Below are 12,322 nucleotides of genomic sequence, written 5' to 3' on the forward strand. Positions count from 1 at the left end.
TAGACAAAAAAGAAAAAGACAAAAGAGATATTTCTTTAAATATATTGTAATAATTACAAGTGTGGACACAGACTGTTATTGCCCGAGGGGCAAGTGTGGACGCAGACTGGTATTGCCCAAAGACCAAATTTGAACATACATATGTTTTGTCTTGAAAAATTAACCAATGGAACCAAGATTCTTGCGGAAATCAAAGGAATGTAATCCAGGGACGAAGACCAGGCACGCAAAACAGACACAACAATGAACATAAAGTAACTAAAATAATATACAAAGTAACAAAATTAAATGAGAAACTCGGACTCCACTTAAAACTGGGAGCGTGGCCCAGGTGCACCGGTAGGGTGAACGTGTTTGCATCGTCCAGAAAACTTCTGTATTAACTGAAATAAATAATTGAATTGTGCATATGTTTATAAATACTTATTAACATGTGTTACTAAATATATCAACTGATATCAATAAATGTGTTGAACTTGCTATGGCATGTTAATTAGGATTTGGCATTTCACTTTATGTAGGTTAGCTTGGTAAAATTCTGGGCTCTCAGTTTTTTTTAGATTAACAGAAAACGACAGTGTGGTATCGGTCAGTTACATGGATGGCCCTAATTTTAAAATGGTAGGGGCCATAAACTGAAAAAATAAATAGGAGCAATCATTAATCAGTAGTTAGTACAATCATATCACAATTTCATAACAATTGATCAACCATAACCATTAAATCATGTACGATAAGAATTTACATCTATAATATCTTTGTTTTTACATTAGACAGTCAAACAGTTCTCTTGCAAAGGAGAATACAACTGCATAGTGGAAGAAAATTCCCACTTACAGTAATGTACTCAATGAAAAACATTCGAAATTTTCTTATGAAACAAAAATACAATACCGGTATATAAAGGACTTAAAGGCTAAATCCATCGATACTGACTCAAAATTATTACATGTACTTTAAAATCAATATTTCAACTAAATCTTGTATCAAACGTTTTTATTTAATTCTAGATAGTCACTTACATTTGTAGCCTGAAAATGTTTCCTTGGGCAAAAACGGTATACTTGGTTTGCAGCTGTATAAAATATATCAAGAGGCAGTGCCAGTATCATTTGGTTTCAGAATCAACATAACGTGCATGTACATTCAGCACTTCACAACACGGTCATTTAACTTTTCTTTAAAATATTGAGTTGAATATAGATATATTCTTTCATACCCCAAGCCAAGTCAGAAAAAAGCTTGCCAGACAATCTCTAGCAATACCGGAGTAATAAAAAGACCATCCGTTTAGGCCTACAAAATGTTTCCGGTCATCCTTCTGACCCTCCTTCAGACCCCTTACAGGTTTTTTATTTGAAATTTTGAAGAAAAAAAAACGTAAAAATTCTGCCGATTGTCTTTCAGAAAAAAAAAGTAAATTGAAAACACACATGCCATGAGTGTGCTCTTGGTCGTGGATAATCCCTTTTTGGAATTCGGCACTTGAGATATTTTGTTTTTTGTTCTTTTGTTTTTTGTTTTTTGTTTTTACCACCTCTGTCAAAACAAAACATTACTCGTGCACCGAATCCCAAAAGGGATTAGGCTGTGGGCAAATCATTACATGTTTAGTCTTTGCATATTCGGTTTTCATTGTATATTTATGACTTATTTTATTTCAAAAATATCCAATGAAAATAAAAATCAGTATCTACCGACCCTACAAAATGTTTAGAATAGTGCTAACATAACATTATTTTTTTCGGCCTTCGACATTTCTCATCAATTGACTGGCATGCATCAATATCTGTCTTACATGCACTGGAAAGTGTTGATTTTATCTCAAAAAGTATTTTGCTGGGTCAAAGATTCAGCAAATGCTGCTGCAGGCTATACAACGCTGCATATAGCGTGCATATTACAAATTGAATCACTAGGTCACCGATCGACATAAAATCACGTGATAATGCATTAAATTTAATGAATGATGAAGGTCACATGACAACTAATTTCCCCAAATACACAATGATCCAAATCACGGGTTTGACTATTCCCGGGGACTGGGTGAACACTTTGATGCTTTACACCGTCCGCGAGAAACCCCAAACGATAGCCAAGAACGTCAAGGAACACCTCAGTCCGTCATGTATTACACATATAAGTGCAAACCGGGTCTATCAGTATTGAGTATATGTACGTTAGCACGAAAACGAAAATTAAACCCAGTAAAGGAACAGTCAGCTGATTGTAAGGTCACACATATCGTTCAAATGATTATGTGGGGGATTTTAGTGGTTTATATCCACAAAGACAGTCGAATTATCTCCTTGAAGCAACGTTGTCATAGCTTTATGATGCACGAAATGAAGGATGTAACGGATAAACGGAAAGTGCTATCATTTTCAACTTTATTGTTAAAGTATTATTTGATAAACAAGTATAGAGAAATTACACTAAATTCATGCTTAGGGAAAACGTTCTCATCCATTTTGAGTGAAAGACTTACTAAGGTTTAATCCTGGTTTGCATCATTTAATTACATGTTTTAATAAACATATAAGAAATTGATGTTTTAATTATTATAGTCTGTTCTTTATTGATTACCTTAATTTCACCTGGATTTTACAGGGGCGTAGCTGCCTGCACGCAAATGCGCAGTTGCGTACTTTCGGAAAAAGTAACAAAAATAAAAACACACTTTTTGAAGATGAAATAAAGGTTATTTATCACATATGCATACCATTAACGCAGAATAGGCTCTGAAAAACTGGCTCCAAAATCGTTAAAATTCAGGAGTTTCCCTCAGGGCTTTGCCTTGCCGGACTCACTGGGGGCTTTGAGCGACGCCCCCCGCCCCCCCCCCCCCCACCAAGACCCCTCGCCGTAATTTTGCGTACAACTAAAACAGGTCTAGCTACGCCCTTGTTTTACCTGCACAATTATAGTTAAAATTGTAAAAGTACTGCTATAAACTAAGCTCATTTTAGAAAAAAAGTACTTGTTATCATATAGTAACTTAATGGTGCTTTAAGTAAAATATTTTAATATTTTATTACATGTGTTTGAACATTGGGATTATAGTACAAAAATATGATTATTTACATGTATATATGAACTTAAAAAATTGAAAACTTTACTCTTAATTAATACGTGTTGAAATGTATCATGTTCCGTAATGTCAAGCTTCCACGCTAATTACATTCACGGATAGATGCAAGTTAAGCATCTCTATAAAGTATTCAGCATCAAAGCTAAGAAGAATAACATACTTTAATGGAACCACTACCAGACAGAAGGACCTTGCACTACTTCTGAAAAAAAAAATAGATAGTAGTGCCACGTGCACGTATTGTAAAGTATTGAGTAAGAGCGGATCAAAACAATTTTGAAAGTGTGTCCTGAAAATGGAGACAATTTTGCACACAGTTACCATCAAAACACTATAATGAAAAAAAAACTGTATATTCCCGTTTAATTCAATAATAAGATAACAAGAGCAGTTTTTTTTTTTTTTTTTTGGTACGAAATGGTTTGTGTCCTTATTGTATGACTTATGATGTACCGTGATTAAGTACCCCGCCGCATTTTTTGCGCCTGTTCCAAGTCAGGAATTTCTGGTCGATATATGTCTTGTTTCGTTTTCACCTGTTAATTAGTTCATTTTTTTATGATAGTTGAGTATATAGGAACAACTCCTTTGCTGTACCAGTATATAATGGTATGGTGTTTTGGGCTATCTGCAGCCTGCCCTGTGGTATTAGGGTTTCTTCGTCGTTCATTGAAGACTAACGAGTGGCCATGGACTGACATGTTCATTTCTGTGGGGTTGTCTCTTTGACATATACACCATACCTATTCTCGTTATATTCAAATGTGCATAAAATCATTAAGATTCGGATATGATAATCACAATTGTAATATTATTAAATGTATCTATCTATTTTTGTTTAGAAATTTTTCCCAATCATGAAATTTTTGAAAGAGGAACAAGAAATTAATGCGTTAAAATACTAGAAAGGAAAAAATTCCATATTGAAATATTAAACTCAAAAGGTGTGCACAATTTCTTCTTTTTTTCCATTATTATATACGGGAAGTCCAAAAGCCAAACCATCTTTGAATCTGCAAATGTTAAGGTCTAGATTGCCGGATTTTTTAGATGCAATCTTTTTAAGAATTATTTTCTAGTTATGTACAAATAAATGGCAGCATCAGCGTGATGCCGGTTTTGTAGTGGAGTCCAGGTAACACATTTACATTTGTTTCTATATGCTTATTTTTATTTTTTTTTCGTGTGTTTGTCGTGGTACGGGACACAACTCTTAAAAATCATTGGAACGTTTGTATTTAGCATTTTACATCAATCTCATATAAATATCAAAGTAACTTGGATTGATTTCGTTGTGTTTCAAGTGAAAGCTTGATAGGCTTCGGTGAAATTGAATATGATCCAAACATATCACTGATTTCAAGAGTTGTTTCCCTCACCCTAGGTCTACCTCCTTAAGTTACTGGTACTTATTCAACTGTAACATAGATTTGTATTTGACAACATACAAAAGACGCTGCAACCTACAATCTGATTTCTTTTAAAATAATTTGTTCCGTTATAATTTTATTGTGAGTACAATGTGTTTCGCTGTATCGCGTTTTAAGCTCGTTCAGAATAGTATCTCGTTATTTGACAGAGTAATTCTCTGTAGTCTATGTCCGCTTCAATTCTTTTCAGCAGTTCTTTCACAGGGTTAAATAATAGCATTGAAATAAAAAATAAAATAAAATCCGGTTAAACACTTGACAGAGAATAATTGGTCACGCCCATTATCTTTGTTGCTCCTTTACTCAGAGTGATATACCTACTTTTTATTTTATGACAAGAAACGCACAGTGTAAGTAACTTTATTATCATAATCCTTTCTTGATTACTAAACACATCTGTTAACAGTAAGCCCGTTTCGAACAATGGATTAAAGTAGCAATTTCTGAACCTCAATAGTAATTTCATCTTTTTTCAGTCATGCGTAGATAACTTCTGTCAGCCTCTTTACATTATTTGTGTTAAATTTATCCATCGGTGTCCTGTTGATTTTCTGAAACCCCAGAAAAAAATTAAGTTAAAATCATATACAGAGTTATCTACCTTAATTTGAAATTCTATAGTGCATTCTATATAATTTTATCTCCTATGAACAAGGGTTCTATGAAAATCCACATGCTAATTTCTGTTTACTATAAAATTTTAAACAAAATATCAAAAATAAAAATATGTAGGCTTTAATTCCAAACAAGTATCACATTTTGCATGATTCTTATCTGAACTGGTACTTAAAAAGCACAAAACCTAAACCTAAAATTCGGGATAAAAGAGAGCCCTAATTTTCACGAGAGAAAAAAAAATGAAAACCGAGAATCTGAACGAGAAAAGTCAAATGACCTACCTATACATGCGAAGGTGCAACATATGTTTTGAAAACGTATGAAGAACATATGTTTATCATATTTATAGGACCGCTTTGAAAAACACATGTTTCTGACGCGAATTAATTTAATAAAAACAGTTGAATCAGAATAATAACTACGGTACTTTTATGCTTTTACTAGGATTTCAAATAAGAAAAAAAGTATTGTTTTTCTGTGATTTTTTAAAACAAAAATATGATATCATGTATATGTAAAAGCACAAATATTTGTACTATACTGATTCCAAACACATGAAAACGATATGTTGCATTTTTTTTTCTATTTATAGAGCGAATAATTAAATACTAATATCTGAATTGATATTGCGATATTTAAAAACTCTGAGCCACTCATTACGAAACTTAAACATAGATCGTTCAGTACCAATTCCGTTTGTTTGTTATTTTTGTTGTTGTTTTTGTTTTGTTCAGTTGTAATAAATAAAAGTTGAATGTCCACTTTAGTCAGCATGTGCCCTATATATATATATCACAATCCCTCCAGGTATGGAGATATGTTAAGGAGGTAGACCTAGGATAAGGGGCATAACTCATGAAGTCAATGATATGTTTGCATCATACACAATTTCACCAAAGCCTCTTTAGCTTTCATTTGAAGCAGAATAATATGAATCCAAGTTAATTCGATGCTTACATAAGATTGATGTAAAATGGTTAATACAAACGTTCCAGTGATTTTTTAAGAGTTGTTTCCCTTACGCCAGGTCTACCTCCTTAAGCAATGTAGTAAAAGTAGTTGTACTGTTCGATTTTGAATTTAATCCGTTTTCTATAACAATCATCTACAGTTCCACGTGAAAAATATATCACAATGTATATGTAAAACTAAAATAATGAAAACAATTCATTTGTTCGCTACATTTTCATTTTTGTGTAGAAATTATGAATTAGATTACTTTTTATTTGAATGCTATGAAAAACAATACTGTTCCACTTTCGTCTGAAAGTGCTACGAATGACATAAAATTTTTAAGACGATGATTAAATCCAAACAGATCTAATAGTTGTTTTTCCTAACCTAAGTTACCAATTTGTACATCAACAGTTGCATCAGTCCATCGTCCTGTCCACCCCCTACAGTGGTACACGCCAACATCTTCGTTACTTGTGTCTTGGATGTACAGGCTCTGTAGACGATGACTATTCATCGGGGACGTAAACAACCTAAGTTAAAGAGTAAACAAGGGGACGAAGGTTATAGCGGTAATCAAAAGAATGTAATCTAGGGACAAAGACCAGACATGGAAAACAGACATACACAACAAAGAACATAAAGTAACTAAAATCATATATATAAAATAACAAAAGCAAATGAGCAACTCGGACTCCACTAAAAACTGGGAGCATGGACCAGGTGCACCGGTAGGGTAAGCTTCCATTGCTTTTCTAGAAAGATAAAAATTCTAAGTAAACAAAGTGCGAAACAAAATAAAAGGAAAATATAACTACATTTAAATGAATGAGCATGCGTAATATATATTCCTGCGAGGTACGGCTTGTGTAGAAAAAAAATATTTCTTTGCGGAAGAGTGTATTGAGCCTGCTCAAAAGTTACATAATTGCATTCCTCGGACATCGTAATAAAAGCGGTAAAGACGCCACTAAATACGACATCGATACGCATAGATATATATACAAAATATCATATGATACAATATAATAAAGAAATCATGAATTATAGATCTATGCTAAAATACAATACCATTAAAGTTCTAAGTATCAGTCTTAGTGATAATTGTGCAAATTCAGTAATATGTAATACACCCCCAAAAAGGCTACACATTTTAATTTTTGTTATTAAGTTACTTTATAGGTCTATATGATGAAATGTATATCTATTCATTCCAATCTGTCTGCTCTTAGATCATCCACATTGAAAAAATAACAGTTTCTATTGTATTTGAGTATCATTTACAGAATTATCTCCCTGCATTTTGAATTCTACAGTACATACTATATAACTTGTATCGCCTAAGATCAAGTGTTATATGAAAAGTCACATGTTGATTTCTGCTTACTATAACATTTTAAACATAATATCAAAAATCAAACAGTTTGCATGATTCTTATTTGAAGTGCTACTAAACCTGTATAAGTTAAGTTTCTGAGGAAATTGCCGGACTGTCCTTCCTGACGCATTTCAAACAACTTTCCTCAATTCTACAGAAAACCGTATCTAGAGCTTTCGATCTACTAGGCATTTTTAACGCCCTTGACTAATACCATTTCGGGCCTCGAAGGGCGTGGTCTATATAGCCATACCTTCCAGGAACATCCCATACTATCATTTCCCTTGGATTAATCCACCTTAATACAGGGGTGTAGTGTTCATTAGTACATCGTGCGTCGCATACTATGTTTATGGTATCTCCCTCTAGGACATTTATTCTTTGGTGAGTGACGTCAGAAATTCCATGCCATATAGTAAGGTTACAAGTTGCTGGTGCCAACTCAGGTAACGGCACTCTGCCGCATTTAACAACTGAAAAGAAATAAGGTTTTAGAAATGGTTGTTTCTACAATAATATCTTGAACATCAATAAAGATTGGGTGTCAGTACACATCTCCGTCCCCACCCCATCTGTATTTTCTTTTCTACTCTGATCATAAAATGTTGGTACATGTTTTGTTCGTTTGCTATTTCTATCTGTTAAGTCTAGCTGTCTTGTGATCGAGCGACTCACATTATCGATAATCTGCACAATGTTTTGACATGACAGTTACCGTTCTTTGACTGTTTGATAAGCTGGTGGTTTTGCTACTCTCCGACACCTAACATATCGAATGTTGACAGACTCAGGATATTTTTAAACGGTTAACTTTAAAAAAGTATTTTAATCCCGGTGTATTTAATTTGAAAATGAAAATACACTAGATTTAATTAGATTTGTATTATAAAGGTAGGAGATATTATATGATTGCTAATGAATCAGTCATTCAACAAACAATTAAACTTCTACAGATCACCACAGAGTCTTCAATGATGGGCAAATCCCATGCCATAAAGCAAGCTATAAAAGCCCCCCCCCCTCCACCCTTCCACACACACACACATCCCAAAATGATGTGAAACTATTAATAAAAGACGAAACCGACCTATAGAAAAAACGTAAAACGAGAACATAAAAAATAACGACAACCGTTGGACTACAGGTTCCTAGCTCAGGACAGGCACATAGAGTATGTGGCGGGTTAAACATGATTGTGGCGCTCAACCTTCCATTAACCTGGAACACTGGTTGGAAAATACAACAATAAAACGAACTATTAAAACTGTCGAATTCGGGATCTATACAGAATACAAACACCTTAACAAATAGGACAAAAGACAACAATCTGTACCTACCTCGAGAGTTTTTACTCGCTGTTTCACAGGCAACTGGTAAGCATACCTAGTTTACTCAAACAAAAGTACCAATAAAACACGTCTTACAGTTAGGATTTCGAGTAAGTGAAAACATAACATAAAATAAAGAAAAACAAGGCCTTCGTGCAAATGTCAATAGAAAAAGTAATATTGGGAGAAAGTGGAACGAAATGTAATAAAGGTAATTAATATTTAATGTATTAACAACAGAGTCAATATTAGAACCAAGAATAACATAATTTCATGATTTAACAATGATACGATATTAAGTTTATTCCAATATTTTTTTTCAGAAAGGATTCTGTTTAAACTTTCGAGCTTTAATGGCTTTATAACATATATTTATTACCTTACCATAAAAACTAGGATGTGAAATTCCATTTTCGTTTTGGTTATCACAAGTACACAGGCAAATATTTTTCACGTGAAATTCATGTTAATCGAGCTTCACGTGAAATTCACGTGAACTTCACATGAAATTAACATGATTTTCACGTGAAATTCACTTAAAAAGAACTGCATGTGAGCAAATCCCGTGAGTTTCACGCGACGGCTCGATCCACTCGAATTTCACTTGAACTCTTTCACTAAGTTTATTTTAGCTCAATTTAAGTGAAAATCATGTGAAATACTGTTGTCTGTATACAACCACAGTTCAGCATCAAATCTCCATATTTATGAAAAGATTCGTAAAAGTCTTTAACAATTTATGGTAAAAAAACGACTTAACAATTTTACAGTATTACAGAGATTTCGTTCATAAAAGTCTGAAATATCGCTACAAGCTCAGCCATATCGAACTACTAATTGCGAAATATATACCACTAATTATACCGTATGGTTGAACCAAAGGAACGTCCCCGTCATTAGGAATTGGAAACGAGAAATCTCCCTCTTGTCGTAAATTCTAGTTTTGAGTTATTCATTGTGAAATGGAAAAATCAAAATAGAAAATGACAATTAAAACTGCCCTTATTAGCTTTATCTAAAGTCAGGTCCTTGGGGGTAAATTTCAACAGTGTATTTGAAACAGTAAGAGTTATTCAGCGCAAAAATATCATCTAGGTACATGTAGCGATTAGTATTATGAAATTTGTCTATTAATTTAAATTTGCAAGGATCTATGTGAAGTTTGGCCTTAAAAGGAGATTCAAAACAATACGAAAATAGATCTGCTGTTAAAGAAGCACAATTTGTGTCCATCGGAATTCCTAATTTTATCTTATAAAGTTTATATTTTTAGAAGATAAATGTTATCGCCGAAACGAATATAATTCCTCCTATGAAATTCAGAAGGGTGTAAAACCTTTATTTTGTGAAAGCTTTCCATTTGAAATTAGATATTCATCTATAATGAATGTTAGCGAATGTCTGTTAAGTTATCGAACAACTCAAAAGGGCTCGTATTTAAGCACATCATCACTGAAGGTGCCAAGTGTTCCACTGAAACCATTCGCTGGTGGCAGTAGTCGTAATAAGACCGACGGAGAATCAGTTGCTTTCAAACATGTATGGCTCAAAATCGATCTATCAGAAGTGGTGTATCCCATAAAAGAAGAATGTTATTAAGACTTTCAACGCAGACGTTCAGCGTGTAACGTATAGGAAAGCTCGCATATTCCCGTTGGTCGACATTGAGACAAATGGTATGATCTAAAATGTGTAATCCGTACCAACTGTTCCCCGTAAAGGTACCCAAATAATACCATGGAAATTATTCAATTATGACGGAATGTTAAGTTCTGAAAATTGCAGACTAAAATCATACACATTGAAAAGATTTTCATGAACTACTTTTATTCTCAATTAAAATTGATAGTCATTTGGTTATTAATACAGAGCAAACATTCAACATGAAAATGTTAGCGTTAAGCAAGTATTAAATAAACAGTGTATGTAAAAATAAATGAAATTATTTCAAATACTCTCACATTCTTTATTTTTTTTTTATTCTGAAAAAAACAAAACAAAAAAAGAATATGTAACTTACGTGTAAAGTACAAAATGCTAAAAACTGCTGCTATTTTCAACAAAACCTCCATGTTGAACTGGTGTGACATTTTATGTATGTATTTACATCGGAAATAACACATCTCATTGATCTTAGTGAGTTTAATATGGACGGGAATGACGCTAACGAGGAAATTAAGTTTTGGTTTTGTAGCGAGCTTCAACACGAAAAGTTAATTAAACAATAAATTTTGACCAAAAATAAACAAAATCAATATTTGTGTTAATAAGTGATGAGACTACAACATTATTAAAATGATTCTGACATGTAGATTATTAAAGGCAAAAAGATACCCTCATTTTGCCTCCTTTGGTATGTTTATGCGTAGGAAATAGCTACATTTAACAATTTTAAGTGATTATGAATAACGAAGAAAGTAGGACACACTTAGTCTACAAATGTGCTCCCTTGTCTGTTTTTTTATTAAATCCTAATATTTTTGGTACGGGTCGAGAAACACATTTTTGTCTCATTAACATACTACTGAGCAGTCTGAATATACCGGCAATTTTAAGAGCGAAAAATTGGTCCTTTTTCAATATAAAACAGATGCAGTTTCATAAAGGCTAAACCATAGGCCCTAGTTTTTTTCATATCTGGTATTTGCCCTTGGATTAAATTCTTTTGATTTCCGCTAGGATCTTGGTTTACTTGATTACTCTTTTACAGTCAGCCACGAATTAATCTGTTTTGACTTCCAATTAGGTCTTTTGTGTAACTTTTGTGGGCATATATTGGGTATTTACAACATTACTGTATTCATTCGTTTAAAAGACGTTTCGAGTGGAACCATGACCTACAGCAGCTTTGATCCATACCAAGATGTCGATATGTGAACAGTTGATGATACGGAGTTCCTATGACATGGCCGGACCCTAAAGCTAGGTAGTCCATTTGACTTCTTTTTCGAGTTTCGGAGTCACTTTCCGATCGGCATTTCTATCATAATATTGTTTTCCAATGAAAAAGCTAAAATATTTGTCTTTATTTCTTTCTAATTTTGAAAAAAAATCATTTATACATATCTGGTCCTTAAAAATGACTATTATATACAAAATGAATTGCATGTACTCTTTTTCACGTGTGGTTCTATTTACAAATGATACAATAAAAATGGTTTGTATAGTAGCCGAGCAAGTAAAAACTAGAGAGTGCTTGCAATTTCTCATGCATTACTTTGCCAAATGTCCATCTAATTTTTCGTAAAATACTTGTATGTGACATCAAAGTTGACAATGTATGGTTACATGTAAGTACCAGTCTCTATGTAGTGACCACACAGTGTGTGTGTCAAATATGTCATGAAACAACCCATCATTTAGACACTGTAATTTGAAAATTGTACTATCAGTATAAAACAAAAGACGCCATTTTTTATTTTATCTTGTTAAAATACATTGAAATGTCATTAAAATGCACTGCAAATGAACATTTCAAAGTCACGAAAAGCTCTCAAAAACCTCAATTTTCTAACGTTCTATT

General features: G+C 33.2%; 1 protein-coding gene across 2 annotated transcripts; it reads right to left on the bottom strand.

The window, feature by feature from the left end:
- Nucleotides 1-4,865: 4,865 nt before the first annotated feature.
- On the bottom strand, nucleotides 4,866-10,967 carry LOC148601780 (uncharacterized). Of its 2 annotated transcripts, none has more exons than XM_088555852.1 (4): nucleotides 10,820-10,967; nucleotides 7,725-7,944; nucleotides 6,490-6,626; nucleotides 4,866-5,072 (listed from the first exon to the last, which is right to left on the bottom strand). In XM_088555852.1, the coding sequence occupies exons 1-4, from the start codon at nucleotides 10,920-10,922 to the stop codon at nucleotides 5,047-5,049; spliced, it is 486 nt and encodes a 161-aa protein (XP_088411978.1). In that variant the 5' UTR covers nucleotides 10,923-10,967; the 3' UTR covers nucleotides 4,866-5,046. The 2 variants fall into 2 exon arrangements, with proteins under 2 accessions (XP_088411978.1, XP_088411977.1); XM_088555851.1 differs by having other exon boundaries at nucleotides 6,481-6,626.
- Nucleotides 10,968-12,322: the final 1,355 nt, after the last annotated feature.

The sequence above is a fragment of the Perna viridis genome, chromosome 12 (genome assembly GCF_037379345.1).
Source record: "Perna viridis isolate PV_CMFRI_1.1 ecotype Kerala chromosome 12, ASM3737934v1, whole genome shotgun sequence".
Taxonomy (NCBI): Eukaryota; Metazoa; Mollusca; class Bivalvia; order Mytilida; family Mytilidae; genus Perna; species Perna viridis.

Bases quoted from the DNA above. Each gene is read 5' to 3' on its own strand.
- LOC148601780 (XM_088555851.1), bottom strand. From the start codon at position 10,922: ATGTGTTATTTCCGATGTAAATACATACATAAAATGTCACACCAGTTC. The intron at 6,627-7,724 runs GTATGGCTATAT...TCTTTAACTTAG, and splicing joins GTATGGGATGTTCCTGGAAG to GTTGTTTACGTCCCCGATGA. The intron at 5,073-6,480 runs GTTAGGAAAAAC...CTGGGGTTTCAG, and splicing joins TGTACAAATTGGTAACTTAG to AAAATCAACAGGACACCGAT.